The 21,591-nt window shown below is 52.4% G+C and overlaps 1 protein-coding gene across 1 annotated transcript in view; it reads right to left on the bottom strand.

Moving 5' to 3' along the window:
* LAMC2 (laminin subunit gamma 2) overlaps positions 1–21,591 on the bottom strand; it is a 38,388-nt gene that overhangs the window by 5,050 nt on the left and 11,747 nt on the right. Inside the window, exons 2-16 of the mRNA XM_077824496.1 lie at positions 21,373–21,561; positions 16,537–16,672; positions 15,324–15,422; positions 13,941–14,077; positions 12,815–12,937; positions 11,783–11,972; positions 11,032–11,144; positions 10,434–10,652; positions 8,994–9,173; positions 7,067–7,312; positions 4,691–4,827; positions 3,559–3,715; positions 2,650–2,855; positions 1,848–1,927; positions 709–846 (exon numbers count right to left, since the gene is read on the bottom strand). Of these exons, the coding sequence (XP_077680622.1) occupies positions 709–846; positions 1,848–1,927; positions 2,650–2,855; positions 3,559–3,715; positions 4,691–4,827; positions 7,067–7,312; positions 8,994–9,173; positions 10,434–10,652; positions 11,032–11,144; positions 11,783–11,972; positions 12,815–12,937; positions 13,941–14,077; positions 15,324–15,422; positions 16,537–16,672; positions 21,373–21,561 (2,350 nt within the window). The remainder of the gene's footprint in view (positions 1–708; positions 847–1,847; positions 1,928–2,649; positions 2,856–3,558; positions 3,716–4,690; positions 4,828–7,066; positions 7,313–8,993; positions 9,174–10,433; positions 10,653–11,031; positions 11,145–11,782; positions 11,973–12,814; positions 12,938–13,940; positions 14,078–15,323; positions 15,423–16,536; positions 16,673–21,372; positions 21,562–21,591) is intronic.

The following is a 21,591-nucleotide window of genomic DNA, read 5'->3' as shown; positions in this document are numbered from 1 at the left end:
ACTCCTTAAAGGAGCCTGAATTTCAGAGATGGGTTCTCAGCTCTTCGTATAAATCAGGCCCCTTTAAGGTATCTCAAGTTGGGCACCCAAAATCAATAGGCACTTTGCAAATCCTGGTCATCCCACTTTAATATTTCCCTATAGGTCAGTCCCCTCTGCTCCCGAATCATCTGTGTAGCTCTTCTCTGTAGTTCCCTTATTACTATCACTCTAAGCCGCTACACATAAGCTGCTACAGCGGGTCAGTGAAGACGCTACCCACGTTGACGGGACGGGTTCTCCAGTCGGTGCAGGTAAGCCACTCCCAAAAGGCTGTAGCTAGGTCGACAGCAGAATTCTCCCATTGACCTAGCGCTGTCTACACCAAGGCGTAGGTGGTTTCACTGCGTCACTCCGGGGGTTGGATTTTTCACACCCCTGAGCAACGTAGGTATACCAGCCTCATTTCCTAGCGTAGATCAGGGCTTAATATGCCTGAGACTGTCTGGGCAAAACCCATCCCTGGTGGAAATCCATTGACACCAATGGACGATTTGCCCAAGGGATGAGTTTGGCTCCACAAATGTGCGTAACACGCAAAGGAAATTGTATACCCCCGACAGATACCTCATAAGGAGGATGGAATTCTTAGAGGCACTTCTTACCATACTCTCTTCTCTCCCCTCCCGCCACCGTGGAGACCTACACACACGTGTGCTGGGAACCTACTTTCGCAGCAGCTCTTGCACAGAGCTCGCCAGGATGCCTCCTCCGCTCACAGCTGAGCGCACCAGCTCCAGGGCCTGTCCTGAGTCATCCGCCGCAGCCCTGACTGCCTGTTCGATGGCATTTGCTGATTGCACATGGCTGGAAAACAGAAGAGCTCCCATGAGACATGGGCCTGCAAAGGCTGCCTCACTTCCTCCATCCACTTGTTATTCAGGTGGGTCATCATCAGAGCAGTTGCAGCCGCATCGGTCCCAGGATATGAGAGAGACAAGGTGGGTGAGGTCATAGGCGGCGAGTTATATGGGCCCGCGGTGCCTGTGCTCCACCAATATTTAGGAACCTGGGCCCAGCTCCACCAATATTTATGCTTATTGCACTTTGGCGGGGCCCGCGCTTCAGGACGGCCTGGGGTGTTAGTGTGGGGCCTGGTGCCGACAGCAGCGAGTGACCCGGCCCCAGCCCACCTCACTCTGCCCTGCCAGCTCCCAGCATTGCTCGGGAGAGGGGTGAAAGCTGGAAAGAGGCAGGGCAGGGGCTTGAGGAAAGGGGTGGAATGGGGGCAGGGAAGGGGCACAGTAGGGGCAGGCTGGGGCTAGGTCACTCGCTGTTGCTGGTGCCAGGCTCCCCACTAGCCCACCAAGCTGCCCTGGACCTCGCATCCCGCTGAAGCGAGGGGCCCCACCAAAGCGCGGGGCCCAGGGCAGTTACCCTGGTCCGTCCTATGGACGGGAATGCTCTGCCTGGATCCCACATCCCCGCAAAGCCCGGGCCCTGGGGCAGTTGCCCCGGTCCATCCTATGGACGGGACGGCTCTGCTTGGACCTGTTCTGGGCACCACCAAAAATTATATAAACCTGGCACCCATGGGTGAAGTGGTATCTTTACTTACTTACACACATGTCTCTCTCACGAACAGAAGTGGGTCCAATAAAAGATATCACGTCGCCCACCTTGTCTGCATCATGAGAGCAGGTCTTTCTGGGAAACCCAACGAGCTAAGAAAGGGAACCGTACCCCTGTAGAATATGTGCTTCTTGGCAATGGTGTTTACCCGTTGTGCATCTAACACCAGTTGATCTGGACTGGGGGAGAGGCAGTTATGGCCTAGAACATGCCAGTGGACGCAGCGATCAGCTCACCTGTTTGCTAGTCTGAGAGCTTCTTGGGCCAGCATCAAAAAACTGTTTGACCCACCCGGGAGATTTGAAGTTGGAATATTCTGAGGAGAAAGAGAAATTAATTGTACTGTCTCTCTCTCCCTCTCTCTGATTTAATGCTGGCAAAAGGGAGGGATTGATAATGACTGGCTGGAGGTAAGAGAGTACATCACACAGACACAGCTCTGCCACATTGCCCAAAGGAACCTAGCCAGCCATTCCCATCAGTATGAACCCAGGTAAAAGAGCAATGCTAATGAACTCCTGTCCTAGAGCAAGGTGCTGGCCAAAGCTCCCCTGTTACTCTGCACCCACAAAGTAACTTTTACTACACTTGCAGCCTCCCTGTAACAAAACTGAAGGAGCCTATGGAGAAGCAGGATACCTGCTTCCACCCTTTGTTAGGGTACATCTACACAGCCCGGGTCTCAGAGCCCAGGCTGATAGATGGGGCCTCGCACCACTGCACTAAAAAGAGCTGCATAGACACTGCAGCTCGGGGTGGAGCTCAGACTTTGGAGCCTAAGGATAGGGGGAGGTTTAAAAGCCCAAGCTCCAGCCTGAGCCATAACATCTAGAACACTATTTTTAGTGTGCTAGCACGAACCGGGCAGAGGAAGATTAAGGAATAAGGGAGCAGAGGGGGAGGGAGAAGAGCTCGAGGCAGGAGGTTTGGAGAGCTCAGGGAGTCAGCATCAGGTGCCAGGAAAACATCACCATGGAGAGCAAGGGAACAGAAGTCAGCAGAAGAGTGTCTGTGCTGAAAGGTCCTGGGAGAACTTACCAGCCCACTCAGGGTCACTTTGCTTTGCCCAAGGTCCAAATGGGCTCTCTCGATCAGCCTCCTAACGTCCTGCACCTGGGCCTGGTACTGACGCCCCAGTGCCGGCAGCCTCTGCACTGTCACCCTGATGTTGGCCAAGTGGCTCTGGTAGCTGGACTCTTGTCCCTTCATTTTGGACACCCGGCTCTCCAGGGACTTGTCAGAGGCTGACAAGAGAGACGAAGAGAGATTTACTGGGCTGCAGGGGAGCCGCCGGATACAAAACCAGAACTGAGCACAAACAGGCAGACAGCTCAATGGAGAAAAAGAAAGTTTGGACACACTACAGTCGGAGTGCTGTCCCAGAGTGTCATCTGCTCCCCTGTCCCCATACTGTATCAGCAGTCGGGGGCTGTCCCAGAGTACTCCCCCCATCCCCATACTATAATGGCAGTTGGGGGATGTCCCAGAGTGTCCCCCCTCCATCCCCACACTGTACCAGCAGTCAGGGGTTGTCCCAGAATGCCCCCCGTTCCCATACTGTACTGGCAGTCGGGGGCTGTCCCAGAGTGTCCATCCCTTCCCATTCCCATACTGTACCAGCAGTTGGGGGGCTGTCCCAGAGAGTCCCCCCTGCATCCCCATACTGTACCGGCAGTCGGGGGGCTGTCCCAGAGAGTCCCCCCTCCATCCCCATACTGTACCGGCAGTCAGGGGGTTTGTCCAGGACTGCACCCCCCATCCGCATAGTCGGGGATGGGGAGAGGGGAAAGGTTGTCCCAGAATTTTATCTCTGAAGTGCATGGTTCAGAACTGCATCTTTTGCCCGGCACTCGAGTGTCTAGCATTGGTTCCTTTCACTGCATTCAGCCTCCAGGAGCCCCTCTGCTGTCTCTCCAACCCCATCCAAGGGGAGGTGCCTGGCGTTACCTTGTAAACTCAGAGCTTCTCTCAGGATTTCACGCAGGGTCTCCTCAGCCTGTTGCATCTTCCCCTCCAGCTCCTCATTGGCCCCTGCCCCACTGCCATGTTGCAGCTGAGACACAAGCACCTCCAGCTGCTGCAACTGATGCAAGTACTGATCCACCTGAAACCGAGGCAGGCCATGGAATTAGCAAGTGGCAGAGAAAGGTGGGTTACAAAGGCAAAGAGACAAGGGCTTGGACCAGGTCCACAGGCACCAAGTGGTGGGAAGAAGAGAAGCCCCAGGATTTGTGAGAAGTAGAGAGCCCAGCACAGTCTGGAAAAGTAACCTGGATGAAGAGTCCTTTTAGTGAATGTTAATTCTGGTCAAAATGCCAGATTAACAGCCCTGGTGGCTGAAATCCTTTATTGACAGACCAGGCAGTGCAAGCTTCCCACACACAACCTGGGCAAAGTGCCACAAACCTCTCCTAGAGGGAGCGTAACTAGCAGCAAGAAGATAACCAAGCCTCTGCTCCCATCTCCCATTCAGTCCTTGGCCTGCTTACAGAGACCACCCCTAAGGATACTACTTAGGGCCAGTCATGACCATGGCATTAGGGATGTGAACGCTTGCCCACTTGAGACCAGACAGGCCACCAAACAGCCACCAGAGAGTAATTACTTCTGGTCACTAAAGCCCTGGACTGGATTTGAATTGGGCTCTTTCGTGCACAGGAAAATGGTTAACCCTGAAACCCAAGCAGGAGGTGGCGTGACTGTGAATGTGTTCCGCTCCACGCTCCGAAAGGAAGAAGGTCCCAGACTCCTTAACCTCGTCTTCTCATGGCAGCGTCCATAGGAAGAGGCTAGAAGGATCTCCCTTGTCTCGCCTTTTCCTACAAAGATGAGAGTTCAAGAGGTGGAAAGAGTCCTCACTCTGTCCAGAGCAGAGCTGAAAGACTGTCAGTGTGGTCCCCAAGTCTGCACGGAGCTGTTTCTTGGAGAGAGGGGATCTATATTTCTGAGCCTATCTGAGCTCTCAGAGCACGGGTGGTTCATTTCCTCCGTATCTGGAAAGGAGCATTTGCTGAGCCTCATCTGTGGATTAGCCTTGACAGCTACTGGTTCAGTCTCTGACAGATTCATAGATTCATACCTGTGTTTTCATATGGCTGTAGCAGGCTGGGCACTGGGTGTGCTCACAGTTGGGCCCCTCAAATCCTGGCTTGCAAACACAGCTCCCATCGCTTCTGCATGTGAGGGGGTCAGAACCTACCGAGTTGCAGTTGCAGGCTGCAGAGAAAGCAAAGGGTTGGAAGGAGCCACAAATCAGTTCAACACTGAGGACTAAAGAGCGTAAGGAAACATAGCTCTCATAATAACACGTGCCTGTCCTCGCCAGAACGTCTTCCCATCTGCCTCCGCGGGGATTTCACACTTCTGCATCTGCACTGGTTTTCAAAGATGCACAACAACCCACATCCTGACTGACCTGTCTGCCCAATGCCCACCTCTCATTCTGGGCTAAACAGAGACCAGTGAACTCCACCCTACCCTGCTGCTAGAGTCACTGTTCCCCTGAATGCTGACTGCTTCCAAATATCTATAACTCCATATTAAAGGAGTTCAGGTCTGGTTCGTACGCTGATGGGGAACCTCCAAGGAAAATCAGCGGTGCTACAAGGAGCCGGGCTGGTTATTTATACCAGCCTTGCCTCTGAATCAGCACTGCGCTAACAAGGTACTGCTGGAGCTCCCATTTTTTATGGGACCTAAAATGTGGGGTTCAGGCTTGTGGCCTAGCCTCAGTGTCCTAGCCATTATATTCCAACTACCTAAAATTCTCCCCGGGAGTTTCAGCTGGACACAGTATTATTGACTTGTCCTAAAATAATGTGTAACATTGCTGCTCACTGTGAAATCCTTCTTGAATGTGGATTCAAGAAATGGCTGGTTCAGTGGTGGAGGAAGTGACTCTTGTACAAAACATGTGAAACGCTGGCTGGGACCCTTTAAAATTAAAAGTGCTATGAAAGCGCGTCACGACATGAGTACTGGGTTTGGGAGTCCATTCCCTGCCCAGTTACACTCTCAGCACATACCCTCAGGACCAGGCTCCTGTCTCAGATTCAGTTTCTGTGCCTGTTATTCTCACCAGCAAGTCTAGTAGCTTTCCCTAGCTCTTCTCTGGGCATATACACTTCAGTCACATCCCTCTTAATCCCTCCTTCCCCCACAATTGTAACCCCCGAAAGCGCCTTCAGCAGCATCAGAAAATGCTGAAGAAATTCAGGGCCTTTCCCCTGGATCTCCTCAGCGGTACCCTGCTGATGGAAACTCCCCATATGCAGACAGAAATCAACACCTCTGGGGAGCGCCCAAGTCTTAACGTGAGCCATCCAGAAATCAAGCAAAGCACTGGAGTCAAACAGCAAATTAACGGTCACTTTTTATGCATCATGGAAGTTGCATTCTCACATAGCAGCAGCTCTCTCTGTCACCCCACCCTGCATACGGATCACACTCTTAGCATCATTGAGGCAAACGTGCACATTCTCCAGGGCTGACTTGTTCAGCAGGAGTCTGCATTGGGTTCAGTATTTGTATTTGCTTTTACATTCCTCACAGGCTTTTGTAAGGCTTCAGGGAGCCATTTGTGGGGCCTAAGACATCACAAGATTCCGGTCTCCTCCCGGTATTTCAGCTCCTGGAGAGATGGATGGAACATCATGAGAACACTGGAGCTTGTGTTCTTGTGGCCCCACAAATGGCTCCATGAAGGGCTAGGAAGGCTTGTGAAAAGGGTAAACAGGAAAACAAACTCAGAGATATGAGGCTTTAATTACATTTAGCCAGGGCCTAATGGGAAGGGCAGAAGCCTCCACAAGGAAGGTGAGAAGAGAACCCTTCCCCAGTGGTCTGGGTAGACATGGCCTATGCTGCATCTATCTACCACCACCTCCTCTATGGCCGGCAGGGGGAGATGGGGGATGAAGTCTAACCTTTCTCCCTTCAGATATAGTGGATGGAAGCACGGCTTCCACCGTATCCTGTGGTGAATGTCTGGTGGGACCATGTCCTGCCATGCCCGATATATGGGCTGCCCTCCATTAACTGCCTCTCCTGTTTGAATTCAAGAGACTGTCCTGCTGTCCCTCAGAATGCAGAGCAAGCAGGGCCGGCCCTCACCACCCCAGCATCCCCAACTGCCCCCACTCTTCTGCAGCAACCAACCCCCTCTTCAAGTGGGGCTGGGCATCTATGGTCTGGTGAGTTCCTGTTGAACCCTGAGCCCTCTGCCATCCAGGTGTCAGATCAGTAGGACCTGACACTGCTTGGATGGCTCTCAGGTCCTGGCACCTCCCAGATTTCTCGAAAGGCCAGCCCGGGTTTATCCAGATACTATTGGAGGCTTTATCTGATGTGGGACTTACATGCCCAGCCTTGATACTCACACACACACAGGGACGTGTTTACTCACAGGCACACTCTCCACACTCTCACAGGGGCACACTCTGGCTTACACTCCTACCTTGACACTTCTCTACTGGGTTGAGGGCTAAGGGGTTCCCAAAGAACCCGTCCCTGCACTGGTCACAGGAGAAGCCAGCCGTGTTGTAGAGGCATTTCAGGCATTCACCCGTCAGCCGGTCACAGTTCCCTACGGCACTGGGATTGACGTTATTGTTACACTGGCAGGGCTGGCAGGGTCTCACAGGTCCGTTGTCGCCCAAGGGGTCTCCAAAATAGCCGTCAGCACAGAGTTCACAGTTAGCACCTGGGGCGGGGGAGACAAACAAGACAGAGACGAGTTACCCTCCAGAACGACAGGGCCCCAAAGCAGCAGCCAAACCCCATCTAACGCTGCCCTCCCCCTACTGCCAGGGGACGCAGGCACTACGCCAGAGTGGGGCAAACTATGACCTGTGGGCCACATCCGGCCCGCGGGACCCTCCTGCCCAGCCCCTGAGCTCCTGGCCCAGCAGGCTAGCCCCTGGCCCCTCCCCTGCTGTTCCCCCTCCCCCTGGCGGCGCAACGCTCTGGGCGGCGGGTGTACGAGCTCCTGGGGCAGCACAACTGCAGAGTCTGGCCTGACCCGGTGCTCGGTGCTGCGCGGTGCGTGGCTGGCTCCAGCAGGGCGGCACGGTTGCCAGCCACTGGTGCTCCAGGCAGCGCGGTAAGGGGGCAGGGAGTGGGAGGGTTGGATAGAGGGCAGGGGAGTTCGGGGTGGTCGTCAGGGGTGTGTGTGGATAGGGGTCAGGGCGGTCAGAGGGTGGGGAACGGGGGGGTTGAAGGGGGGCAGGGGTCCCTGGGGGGGTTGGATGGGGTGGCGGGGGGCAGTCAGGGGCAGGGATTCTGGGGGCAGTTAGGGGACAGGGAGAAGGGGTGGTTGGATAGGGCAGGGGTCCTGGGGGAGCAGTCAGGAATGAGAGGAGGGGTTGGATGGGGTGGCAGGGGGCAGTCGGGGCGGAGGGACCGGGGTCGGTCAGGGGACAGGGAGGGGTGGATGGGGCAGGGGTCCCCGGGGGGGGCATCAGGGGGCGAGAAGCAGGGGGGGTCAGATGCGGGAGGGGGCCGGGCCACGCCTGGCTGTTTGTGGAGGCACAGCCTCCCCTTACCGGCCCTCCATACAATTTCGGAAACTCGATGTGGCCCTCAGGCCAAAAAGTTTGCCCGTCCCTGCACTATGCCCTGCTGGGACCTGCAGGACAATGAATTTCACAATCTCAGCTCTGTTCTCGTGGAGGGGAACTCGCCCTCCTCATATAGTTAGGGGAAGCAGATTTAGCTCCATGGAGCCTTTGACCCAAACCATCCCAGAAAGCAAGTCACCTTCCATCCCAGATGAGGGGCAAGAAGGGGAGCAACAATCTCTCTCCTGGGAAAGGAAGGAACCGTAGGCAGTGGTATCTTGAGAGGGAGCCTTTCTGACCAACAGGGGCACTGCGCTGGGACCGAGGAGACCTGGAATCTGCTCTTGGTTCTGCCACTGCCCTGCTGTGTGACCTGGATCCAGGCACTTCATCTTAGAGTGCCTCTGTCCCCGCTCCCCTCTTTGCCAGTCTGGTCTTTTCAGTGTGAACGCTCTAGGGGCAGGGTCTGTCTCTCTGTGCGTGTGTACAGCAGCTAGCAGAACAGGATCCTGATCTCAGCTGGGGCCGCTCTGCACTATTGGGAATACATAGAATAAAGAACAACAGATAGGCAGAGTGGGGGACAGATCGGCTAGCCAGGCTGCACGGACACAATCACACTGCAGCCATCACAACCCCACTCTGTACTAACCAGGGGCTAGGGAGAGATTTTAGGGCATTCTCTGGGAATACATGTAATAGTCAATGGAAAAGGACAGGGTAACACTCTCTACGCTACCCTTTCCTATCCTGCTGCCTTGCAGGAGACTAGAAGAACCCTAGAAAGGAAACAAATCTCCAGGTAAACCAGAGAGAGGCCATTACCAGTGACTCCCAGAGGGCAGTTATTGCAAACGACCTCCTTTCTCCCTGGCGTCACTGAGCAGCCCTGGCCATTTCTGCAAGGGCACGGCTGGCAGCTCTGCGGATTCCAGTGGTCCCTGTAGAAACCAAACGGGCAGCTGGTGTTGGGGTCCATGTTTTCATCTCCTGAATAACAGTCTCCTGGGAAAGACACAAAAAGGTATCACAACAGCCAGTTCAGATCTGGCCAGGCGTGGTTCCTGTATTGTGGTGCAGGCCTTGACAGCCTGGCACTGCCACTGTACATGCAAGAAAAGACCTTTCCTCATAACCCCAGCCCACCTCCTGCCACCTGCGCCATCCTATGTGAGTCAGCACCTGCCTGGAACCAAGCACTGACCCACCTAGCAAAATTCCTCATAACCCAACACTACCACCTGTAGCCTGGCACCATTCGTTATAACTTGGCAACCCCTTTGCTGCACGTGTGTGACTTGGCACCATTCCTCTCCTCCATAACTCAACACAGTCCTTCATAACTTGGGGCCACGTTCACTCCTCCAGTCAATAACAGGCTATCATGTTACGATGCACCATATCTAGACAGCTAGCTCGCAGAGCTAGACACTCAGGCTATGTAAGTGTAAGTCCAGCCCTTAGAACTGACTGTAACAGTCAGAGTTCTGCACCTAGACAGAACACAGAGCGCTTTATGGAGCATAAAACATTCCTGATAAAGACATAGGCATGTGTACCAGGCACCTGACACCATTGCCCAGAATCCAGCATCTTTTCCTGGTACCCAGCACCTTGCCCATCTCCCAGTTTTATCCTCTGCAGCCTCATGACAAAAGCTGGTTGGGGAAATGGAGTTTCCGTTCTGCTGGAATTTCTAACATTCCAAACTTGGTTTGCATTCTGAATCAGAATGAAGAGCTGCAATCTTAAAACTTCCTGCAGAACAAAAATTCTGAAAACTTCAAATTCAGGACTGTTGAAATCCACCATTTCAACTAGGGAAAAACATGACACTTTGATAAAGTAAAAAAGCTTTGGCTTTATGATTTCTATTGATTCCACGTGGATTTTTATTTTAAAATTTTAAATACAGGTCTTCGGATTTACTATTAAAATTCATGTTTTAATAGCATATAAAAGTCCAAACAAAACTTTTCAATATCAAAATGAAACAAGATTTTCCCTATTGAAAGTTTAATCGAAATTGAGAGGTTCCCATCAAACATTAAGATTTTGACAAAACTACATTTTTCAATGCAAAACTGTCCCACCTACATTTCTGGGAATGGTTCTCCTGATGGCATTCCTATCACCCAGCACCCTCACCTATAACCCTGGTACCTGTCCCACAGCAACACCTCCCTTCCCCCCGCTCTAGCCACAGTGCACAGGCACTCCTGGCAGCACCCAGAAGTCCCTGGCTATGGTTGTGGTTTTCCTTACCAGTGTCTGGATCGCAGTTTCCTCCCCCCTGGCAGTCACACAGCACACAAGTGCTGAAAGGCCCAAGGTTGGAAGAGTCTCTCTTGTACCCAGGAGCACAGCGTTCACAGAACTGCCCCTGATAGCCAGCAGGACACACACATCGTTCCACCCAGGGAGCCGGGGCTCCAGAGGTCGGCTGTGCAGAAACCAGGGTGACATTATCGATGTACCCAGTGCCTGATGGAGGAGACAACTCATTACATTTACAGCCAGCAGCTGCACCCTGAACTCCTCCCCAGGGCCAAGACAACAGGCATTCTAAAGACTGTGTCTGTACCAGAGACGAGCGGGTGTTTTCTGTGAACACTGCACTTATACCCAGAGAATGTGTGTAGTGGTTACAGAAAGGAACTTGGAGTCAAGGCTCTCCTGTTCCCAACTCTGCCACTGACTCATTGCATGGCCTTGGCAAGTCACTTAACTGGTCTGTGCCTCAGTTTTCCATCTACAAGATTTACCCACCTCGCAGGGGTGCTGTGAGGTTTAATACAGTGCTTTGGAGATGACAAGTGCTATATGATGCTCTCCCCAGACCCCAATCCTCCCCCACACTCACTGTATTCTCCATATGTGGCTCGGATCCAAAGGGCCGTCAGGTTTCCGAGTAACCTGCGATACTCAAAGTAACTCAGCTTGGGGCTCCATCCGCTGTGCAGGTGCTCGTCCAGTCTGCATATCGGAAGTGAAAGAAATTGAGAAACAAGGAATAAAATGGAAGAGCATCTTGCTGTCGGCTCTCTCCAAACTCCCACTGGAACAGAAAGAACCTGGGCGCCAATGATTAGCCCCTTGCAGAGTGTTATTGACATGGGACAAAGCCCAGCTGAGGAGCCCTGATAGAGGACACCTATGATTCCTCCTTACCTACCACTGGAGCAGTCAACCCCACGGCACCTCGAGGCAAGAAGCAGGGTGAGCTGCAGTGGCAGGGAAAGCATCCAGCCCAAGCTACAAACATGAGTGTCACTCTCACCATTGGAGACGGACCGACTCACTAGCCCACTGGGAATCAACAACTCCAGCCTCTCTTGCTTACAGAAGGCCTGGGGTCCCACAGACTAAGTGCCAGGCCTCACAGCCTCCCCGGAGATGGATGGCCTCATGCACTGGGAGCTGAACTGCAGCCTCCCCTGGTTGTGAAGGGTCCAACACACTAGAGCACAGGGAATCTACCTGGTTAGGGTGGGTCTGGCAGCTGGACTATCCAGAAACCTCAGTGATTATGGCACATCTTTGGCACTGAGTCACTAGGCAGCTCCTCTGCAGTCGCTGATGGGTGAGAGCGCCCCAACATCCTCCTGTTTTACCTGAATGTATATGTCTTGCTGATGCCGCAGGGCAACATCTTCCCATGAGGCAGGAGGGAGGCGGTGACTTGTAGGCCAGCTCCTTCCAGGACCACATCTCGGGAAGAAGGACGACGACCACCTCGGTCCATGCGATAATCAAAGGACAGGGTCTGGCCGTAGCTCACCTGCTGGTTCCCAAGAAATCTGGCTGTGAAGGGACATAAGAGACCCAGAGGGAGAAGGTTAAAGAGTCAAATTCTCCCATTAGGAAGTCTTAATTCCTGGGGCCGGCCCCAGGCACGTGCCACGCATGGGGATACCCAGGAGCCCACACTTCGGAAGGTCCCAGTATCCCGTCTGCTGTGATGCCCACCACCAGCCTGAGCGATGAATATGGGGACCCGGCATTTACTGACTTTCCAGTGGCAAGTGCCCTGATCCAGTCCAACCCCCTGCTGCTGAAACTCACTTTGGGCCCCGGTAAAGAGCATCCAAAAGCACTCATATTTGAAAAACACTCCCACATCCGCCCTGCAACCATTACTGCCTGCCCTCTCTCCACCAAATGTGCTTCCCAGACCAGAACAGGCTGTCTAACCCCACCCCTCTTCCTTCATGCCAGGCCCTGCTAGCTCACACAGTCATGCCAGAGACAGGCAGACCCAGTAGATGAACACCAGGAAACCCACTCCTTCCACAGTGCAACTGGCAAACTCCCTCTTCTCTCAAAAACCAATATCCTTCCCCCCCGCAGTCATGAAAAAGGGAAGCCTCCAGCTGTCAATCAGTATGAATTATCCAAGCACAGCAACAGCAAGCCAGCAGGTGTCGTGAGACTGAGCGAGTCTGTATTATTCTAGGGTGTTTTTCTAGCTAGATTTCCCGGGTGTGACTGGGTGTGAGCACAGCAGCATGAAGGAGAGGGGTCTGTGAGATCATGGCTGTGCTAAGCACTGAACGCAGCTTTGCAGAGCTCAGTTTCATTGTATGGCTCTTCCTCCTTTGGCTGCTTCCCTACACACGTCTCCCACATTCTGCACACTTCCATACCCGGTGCCAGGAAATAGGTGGGCTCTGATCTTCTGGCTGTAAGAAACACATCCCGATGGCGGGGAGACCACTGGAGCTGTACAGGGGACCTGCTTGAATACACTCCTCTCCAGCCCTCAGCATCTAAAAGGGAAAATAAAACCGTTTGCAGCCATCAGAGCCAGGAAATCGAAGCAAAGGAAAGGCAGTCAGAAGATCATTTGTAATCAATCATTTCTGCCCTGCACACTTCCACTCTCCCTTGCCTCTCCCCAGGGCAGCATTCTGGCCAGCGCTACCCATTTCCTCATGCCGTACATTAGTGACCACCTTGACCACAGTCAGCAGTCAAGTTCTTCGTACGCTAGCTGTCTCTGACTGGAAATATCCTTGCTCACAGCAGGGATCACATGCCAAAGAGCAGGAAGATGGAATTAGATGGACATTGTGTTCTCAGACTTGGCTTGCTATGATCTGCAAATCAGCCCATGAGTAAATGCGGTAAAGGGAAGCTTGAGCGGCTGTGAGGTCAGAACTGCTAGCCACAGGGCACTCTGATGAGATCAAAGGGGACACCCAACTGAATTAGAAACTACACTGAATAAACGTTTCCTGCTACTTAATAAATACACACCCTGAGACAGATCCCCGGCGGGTGTACGTCGGTGTAGTGTGCTGATTTCCCCAGCTGGGGATCTGGCCCACTGATTTCTTTAAAAACAAATGTCTGGCTGCCCTCCCCACACAGGACAATGCATATCTGAGAGGTGACAATGGCAACCATGAGTAGAAAGCTGAATATCTGCATTCGTCTCAAGTGCTGCTCTCCATGCATTTAAGTAAAACACATGTCCACAAAAGGAGGAAAAATTCTTCAGGCATGCCACGGAACAAATGAAGAGAGCCGGGTGGCTGGAAGGGAGGCAGGGTGGTCACTGAGAACTGGTCACTGTGTGATAGGTTGGTGTAGCAGGATGGTTTCCAATCTCTCCATCCCCACCAGGGAACATCATGTGAAAGGAAGATTCACACACGCCATAAAGCAGGAGGTAACAGAGCCACAGCGTCCCGGCAGGCAACGTACACAAAGGTGCAAACACTATGGGAAGGTAATGCAGTAAGGCAAACACGAGAGGAAAGGTTTTACCTCGCTGGAAGGTGGAGGTGATTTTATGGATGTTGTAATTTTCTGCACTGGCACACATGGCGGAGTGACCATAACAGAAGCACTGGGAACATCCCTCAGGGTTTCCTGCGTCCAGATGATAGTAGCCCTGCTTGCACCTGCAAAAGAGATTGCGTCAATCTACTGGGCTTTAGGGTACATTTTACATCAGCACGGAACACCTGGTGTCACACCCAGCGTCTGCCACCTCACCTGCTGTATTGGGTGAGCCTCCCTGCACACACCCATGAAACCCAACCAGCACAAAGCACCCACTGGCCACCCAAGAGCTGATGGCTCGGAGTGCAGCTGTCAGGATATGTATCTCTAGGCAGAGGTTACAGCCAGAGGGTCACTCGCTGTCCTTTTGCGCTCAACAATGCCAGGAACAACTGAGCTGCAGAGAAGGTATTTCAAACTAGCCATGCGCAAGTTCTCTCAGAAGTCCTCCACCCCAACCCCTCCCCCAGCACCAACCAGCCATTGTCCAAACAGCTGCTACAGAGAGTCACAAGGAGTTTCCTTCCCAAAGGCCCAACATAGGCCGTACATTGAAGAGCTCAAGACCCCCCAGTCAGGACCAGAATTTCTAAAGCACATGCTGGGTGCTGAGCTCTCTGGCTCCACTTGTGGGTGCTGAGCGCTTGAAAAAACCTGGTCCCCATGTAAAAGCTCTTCATGAACAAGTGTGATTCACCACCTCTGGGGCAGACTCCCCCACCAGCCCTCTGCCCTTCTCTATCCCGGGCAAGGGACCAGCTTTAGAGCACAGCACGTACCCGAGGAACGTACTGTAGCAGGTCTGGGGTGGATCTTGCTATGCAGCTTCACCTGCCTGGACATGGCTCTGCTCCAGAGGGCTGGGAGGAATAATAGTTCCCTGCTGGGTGTGTGACGGTGCAACTGGCTTGAAGAACTCATCCAGAGGCACTTTTTGACACACACATTAGGGGATTTTCTTAGGCTCTGCTGATCAGTCAGTGCCCTGCTCCTATTTGTGTCAGGTGATGCTATTGCCACGCCCCCAGGATACTCTGTGACCCAGCACCTGGGCAGAGAGATACTGGGTATCCTCACAAAAGGAATGGCCAATGGGAACCACACAAGGCTTTGGGCCCATTGGCAGCCCCTTGAAAGCAAAAGGTCTGGCACTACACCTGTGGGCAAAGGGCATAGCCGAACTCTGGGAAACATGAGGGGCAAGAGGCTTTGGGACTAGAAATCGCACCCGGTGGAGGTGGCTCACACCCCTACTCCCATGCCGGAACCACGTGCTAATCGGCAGAGTGCTTTGGGTTTACAGTCTGTATTTGGAAGGGGACCTTTAAAGCCTGCTCTGTAGAAGTGAAGGGCTCATGCACGTACCGGTCACATCGCTCTCCCAAGACGCTTGCCTTGCAGATGCAGCGACCTGAAACACAATGTCCCGTGCTACCGGCTGGATCGCAGTCACACTGAGCACTCCTAAGAAGGAAAGAAAGCGTCTTGGATTGATTTCCAGTTCAGCTGAATCACCACTGCGGATATATGTAAACAGCTCGGTATACACAGCAAGTACATGGTCTAGCCTGGTTGGCCCACTGAGGGTGGTACATGGTGATGTACTAGAAACACAGGAATTGTACTAGAAACACAGTGGTTCTCAACCTTGCCCCCTGTCTAGCTGGGACCCCCTCCTGCTTAATAATACAGACACAGCAGGCTGGTCACTGCTCCTGTTACTTGTTCATACCCCCAGGTTGAGAACTCACTCCACATTGGATCAGATCTGAGGTCCAGCAACCTGTCTCTGACAGTAACCAGCACCAGACATGTGAGAGGAAGACGCAAGAAACCCCATAAGGACAATTCTGGATTAACCTGTCAATGGAGGCAGGTTTCTTCCTAACTTCTGTCTCTTCAAGACTGGGTTGTGCCTAGGAGCGTGAGCCATTATGTCCCTGTTGTATTTATTTGCCATGTGGAGGTGCTGCAGGGCTCTACTCAGGATTGGTACTCCATTATGCTAAGTGCTATGCAGCACACCTGCAGGCAGGGTTTGCTTGTTTTATTTATTTATTATAACTGTTCATGTGCAAATAAATCACTACACTCTTAAATGTATGGCTTCTGCAATATCATGTGGCAGAGAGTTCCACGGGTTAATTGTGAATGGTGTCCAAACCTCTCTTTCCATCAGCTTTGAAAGTATTGTCTTAGAATTTCAGTACTCCAGATGGATCAGGATAAGAGTACATAAGCAACTGCAGGACGTGAGCCGCCAGAGTTCGTGAAGATCAGGAGTGTTTCACGTTAGGGTGACACCTTAGGGCGTGAGCTCTGCATGGAGGTGCACTGGAGTGTTATTAATGAGCACTTCACTTTCTGTCCTCATGGCCACTTCTAGAATGGCTATGGCCACAGTGTTAGGAATAAGGATCAGAGAGAGGCGCCTATCACTAGGAAGGGGGGATGAAACTACCATACCATGCTCAGTTCCCATGAATAAATTGTCTCTAGCCACCACAGGCTCCACACAAAGGCTGGCAAAGCTCTGGAGAGGCCAGTCCAGCCCTCATAGCTCATATCAGGTACTTACGACACTTGTTCACCGGCCCGGCACCCAGCCTCTGAGAAGGAATGGAACCCCGGCCGGCACCGGTTACACTTATCACCCATCACACCGGGTTTGCAGCTGCACCGGCCGTAGTTATCACACTGCAGGCCGAGAGAGCCTATGGGAACAGGAGAAGCAGAGAATTCCATAGTCTCACCGTCACTGTGTTGTCTCTGATTATCTCGTGTTGAGAACACTCCCGAAGGAATCTAACACCCACTGGGACCCTTAGGAAAAATATGATAGGGAAAAAATTCTAATTTGAGACAAATCTCACTATTTATCATATGCTATTGCAGGAGTGGCCAAACTTACTGACCCTCCAAGCTCTATACGACAATCTTCAGAAGTTCGAAAACTGGTGCACACCTGCTGGGGCTCAGGGCTTCAGCCCCACTCCTGCTGAAGCCCTGAGACCCCACTCCCTGCTGGGCAAAAGCACCTACCCCACCACCCCGCTGCAAGGCAAAGGTCCTGAGCTCCCCCACAAGTCTAGTAGGTGGAGAATGGGGGGACATGGGGGCACTGCGAGCTGCACTTTAATGGTAAATGAGCTGCATGTGGCTCCCAAGCCATAGTCTGGCGACCCCTGTACTATTATATAGTCAATTCTCCCATATTGGGGATATCTGTTGTATCCTTGGGGGCAGCAGTTTTAGGAAGAAATCACTTAAGACACAGAGAGCTGTGAGCTCTGTGAGCAACCATTTATTTTTACACATTACATTTTACTAACCAAACCAGCTAAAACTGGCTGGGCTATCCCCTAATAATTTAACTCAGTTGCCATAGCAACAACAAGGTGCTATTACCACGATAACCAAATACACAACAATATCCAAGGCACTTGCTGAAGGCAGGTGCTTTCATTTTAATTTCTCCATTGCCCCTGCTGCTAATTCCCCCAGGAGTAGAGCCCTGCAAATCTGCGGCTATCCACAGACCAGGTTTGCGGATCGCGGATGGATGAGGATCCAAATTTTCTATCTAAAGCCCTGCAAATCTGTGGCTATCCACTTTATATTTGCAGACCATGCTTGTGGATCACAGATCAAATGCTGACACAAATTTTGTATCTGCTCTGGGCTCTACCCATGAGGTCACAGTGTATGCGTGTGATATCAGTTCTTGCTGTGGAAATTGTTACAACACCCCCCACAAAAGATTATGACTTCAGGCAAAGGATAAAAAGTGGTAGGAGCTGATGGACTCTTAAGGGACAAAGAGCCTCTTGTCCTACTATAACCCCAGTAACACCACACACCACCAGGTAGTCCCAGAATTGTTTCATCTGAGTCAGATCACAAACTGGGGTAAACTGCTGTAATTCCATTAACTTCAATGCAGCTGCACCAATTTTATATCAACTAAAAATCTGGACCAGGATCATTGACCAAGCTTGCCCACATGACATCAAGTCACACCATCTTCCTGAACTGGCTGTCTCTATTCCCAGCTAACCTCCTGCGCTGCCCGCCTGAGCGACAGGGAGACAGACTACAGTAGAGAACAGATTCACATTCACAATGCCATATTCACAGTGTGCTCTCATACACCCGTTTCCATTCCTGTTAGAATACAGTACTTGGGAGCAATCCAAAGAGAAGTAGATATTTTCAGTCCTAGAATTTAAACCAACCAACAAACAGAAGAAAACCTCTGTGCATTTCTATTTGGTGTTAACGAATGGTTCTAAAGACGACTTGATTTCTGTGTTTGCGGACAACGGGTCTGTGCAGAGCTTCATTGACATGTACAGCAAGTCTGTAGCATTTAAGAAATGCAGGTATTTTCTGTGCACAGATAATTGACTATTACCACCAGAACCAGACAAGCAACAGATATCCCTGCCATGTAATCACTGCAACAAGGTGAACACCTCTGCTGGGATTCCCTCCAGGACATCAAAGCCATTAATCCCATTTCTTCTCACAAGAATGAGCTGCCACGGGTCAGTGCACCATAAACAGCATCGAGGGCATTTACACTGTGTGTGGTTTATGTATTATTTCCTCTTTTGAAGTGGCAGTGCTGGGGAGAGGTATCAGGCTACAACTTTGGTGACTAAAGTTTTCTATTTATCCACAGAACAGGTACAGCAGCCTGTACATTGCCACCCACCCCCAGACATGGTACTTCACACTATGCTTACACCTCTATGACCCAGTCAATCCTCAGCCTCTTGCGAGAAAGCCAATTACTTCAAAATATGGTGGCAGCTGTGGACCTGGCTCAAGGCTCATTGAGGTCCAGGGCTTTGGCTAAGATCTTTTGTGATGTGGATACCTGTCCAGTGGGATCTGGACAAAGGCCAGCAAATGCATTTCATACAGACCTCTGAACAGCCATCAGATGGTCCCACCTTTTGATCACCCTCAACCTGCTGAGTTCAAACCTTTAACAGAGTGGAGACAGGTTCCAGTCCTAGTAGACTGGTGGGCTGAGAGCAAGCATGACAGTTAAAAGTGAACATGAAGGACATATTTTAGCGGCAGGCTGAGTTTAAGAACTGGCAGCTGTTTGGAGCTGCTCAGAGGTTTGGAATACTCGAAGGACCTGTCCAGCAGAGATGCAGTACTGCGCACAGTGCAGGAGAAGTGGTGCATGCAGTGACAAATGCAATTTAGCACATGGGTCTGCATCCCCTACTCCTGCCACTCACAGGATATGCCTGTGCTTCCTGACAGTCTTGGCTTTAGGGCAGGGGTGGGCAAACGTTTTGGCCCGAGGGCCACATTGGGGTTGCAAAACTGTATGGAGGGCCTGGTAGGGAAAGTTGTGCCCCCCGCCCTCTATCCGACCCCTCCCATTTCCCGCCCCCTGACTGCCTCCCTCAGAACTCCCAACCCATCCAACCCCCCCTGCTCCTTGTCCCCTGACTGTCGCCTCCCAGGACCCCCAGCCCCTAACTGCTCCCGGGACCCCACTCCCTATCCAACCCCGCCTGCCCCCTGACAGGCCACCCAGGACTCTCACGCTTATCAAACCCCACCACCCCACCCCAGAACCTCCACCCCATCCAACCGCCCCCTGCTCCCTGTCCCCTGATTGCCCCCCGGGTCTCCCTGCCCCTTATCCAACCCCCCTGCTCACCGCCTCCTGCCCCCTTACCATGCCGCTCAGAGCAGCATGTCCGGCAGCCACGCCCCACAGCCAGAGCCAAGCACGCTGTGCTCCGCCCTGCAGCAGCGTGCAGCCCCGCCGCTCAGAGTGCTGGCATGGCTGCAGAGGAGTGGGGACAGCAGGGGAGCTCAAGGGCCAGGCAGGATTGTCCCGTGGCCATAGTTTGCCCACCTCTGCTTTAGGGTATACCACTCACTAAAAATGATATAGAGAGCCTTTAACGTCATGCAGATGGTAAAGAGAAGAGGGGAAGGTAAAACCAACAGCTCCGGTCTCACTCTATTAGGCAGCCTGCTATCTTGTGTGCTCCTTGAATGCCAGGCCTGTCCCAGAGCCAAACCCCAAAGCCTTGCATTAGATCTATGTTCTCAATGACATCTCTAAAGGGTGATGAACTTGCATGACTCACTGCTTAGTAACGTAACCTCGGGCCATGTGTTTTTCCACAAAGGTTAAGTGCCTGGTAAGCCTGAGCTGGTCTCACTCAATCCATCTTTCTCCATCTGCAGTGTATTAATCCATGGCAGAGGTTTAGATTCTGATTCGGGTTTTAGCCACAAAGTTCAGCAAACCCCGCCTGATGTGAACAATGAATTCATTACGCCTAAGTCATCACATTGCGATGGCATCCCAGCTAAGGATGGCTTCTGCAGCATGGGTTCTTCTGGGTTGTTCCAAACCCTCACCACAAATTTCCCTAGATCTGCTGGACCTGAACTGGCAAGAGCTCGTATTCATTCGCCAGACCTGAAGGGGGCTGGCTTGGATGTGCTCAGATGAACTCATTGAGGACATTTGCTATCCATGAGCCGTGCCCACAGAACGCCTCGCGCAGGCCTCCAGGATTACGATACCATATTATTAAAATGTTACAAGGAAAAGGCACTGCAGGGAGGGCAGCTGTTACAAGACACAGCTTGCTGAGATAGGTGGGACCCACTCTTTCCCCCTCTATCTCCCTCTGGAAAGGGTTAGGGAGGAAATTGTTACTGCAGCGACACTGTACACAACCTAAGGTAGGATTTCAGCAGCGTGAGCTTCCTCAGAGCATTGCCGTGCTGATGACAACTGGGACTCCGGCAGCGTGACCATCCCAGCAGCGTCTGGCCGCACAGAGCTTTTCGGGGGCAAAATCTGAAATTGAGCCACCACACCCTGCACTCACCCTGCAGCAGCAGCTCCTGTCGCACTGGGCTGAGCCCGGCGCCCCGCCCCAGGTGTTGCATCCTGGCACACAGGGGTGCAGCACCACTTGGGTTTGGCCTGGCAGCCCCTAAGTCATGACATCATGATGGAGGGGCAGCAGGCCAAATTTGAGGGAGGGGCTTTGTGACCTGATGTGCAGAGTCACAGCATTACCCAGGTGTGGCCCAGCCACCCTCCAAACCCAAGTCTAGGTCTTAGTGTCACTCAGTTTGGGGGGCCTCTCAAAGGTGGGACCCAGGGCAAATTGTCCCTTCTTCCCACAACCCGGCCAGCGCTCACCGTAACAGATAGAGTTTGGGAGAGACGTGGCTAAGGATCCATTCAATTTAATCCACCAGAATCAGGCAGGAATTATTTTAGTTGGCAATACATAGCAACTCCAAGTCAGCTGTTGGATTTGATCACTTCTAGCCCAGCCCCCGTCCCTCAGGACTAGAGTAGATAAGTGCCCCCCACCTCCTCCTGTGTCCCATCTAGCTGCTCAGGTACCTCTGGAGTTGCAGTTACAAGGCTGACAGCTTTCTCCATCCCGCTGGCGATAGAACTCCTCCTTGCACCTCTCGCAGTGAACGCCATCCGTGTTGTCAATGCATTTGAGGCAACGGTACCCATTTCCTGTTTCTCGGAGCAGGTCCCTGTCAAAGATGCATTGACTGGACTTCCCATTGCAGTCACAGACTGAAAGAGCAGAGGACATGGCCACAGTTA

This window comes from Eretmochelys imbricata, chromosome 8 (assembly GCF_965152235.1).
Source record: "Eretmochelys imbricata isolate rEreImb1 chromosome 8, rEreImb1.hap1, whole genome shotgun sequence".
Lineage (NCBI taxonomy): Eukaryota > Metazoa > Chordata > Testudines > Cheloniidae > Eretmochelys > Eretmochelys imbricata.
Note: the sequence above shows the minus strand (reverse complement) of the source record. Positions and strands in the feature narration are given on the sequence as shown.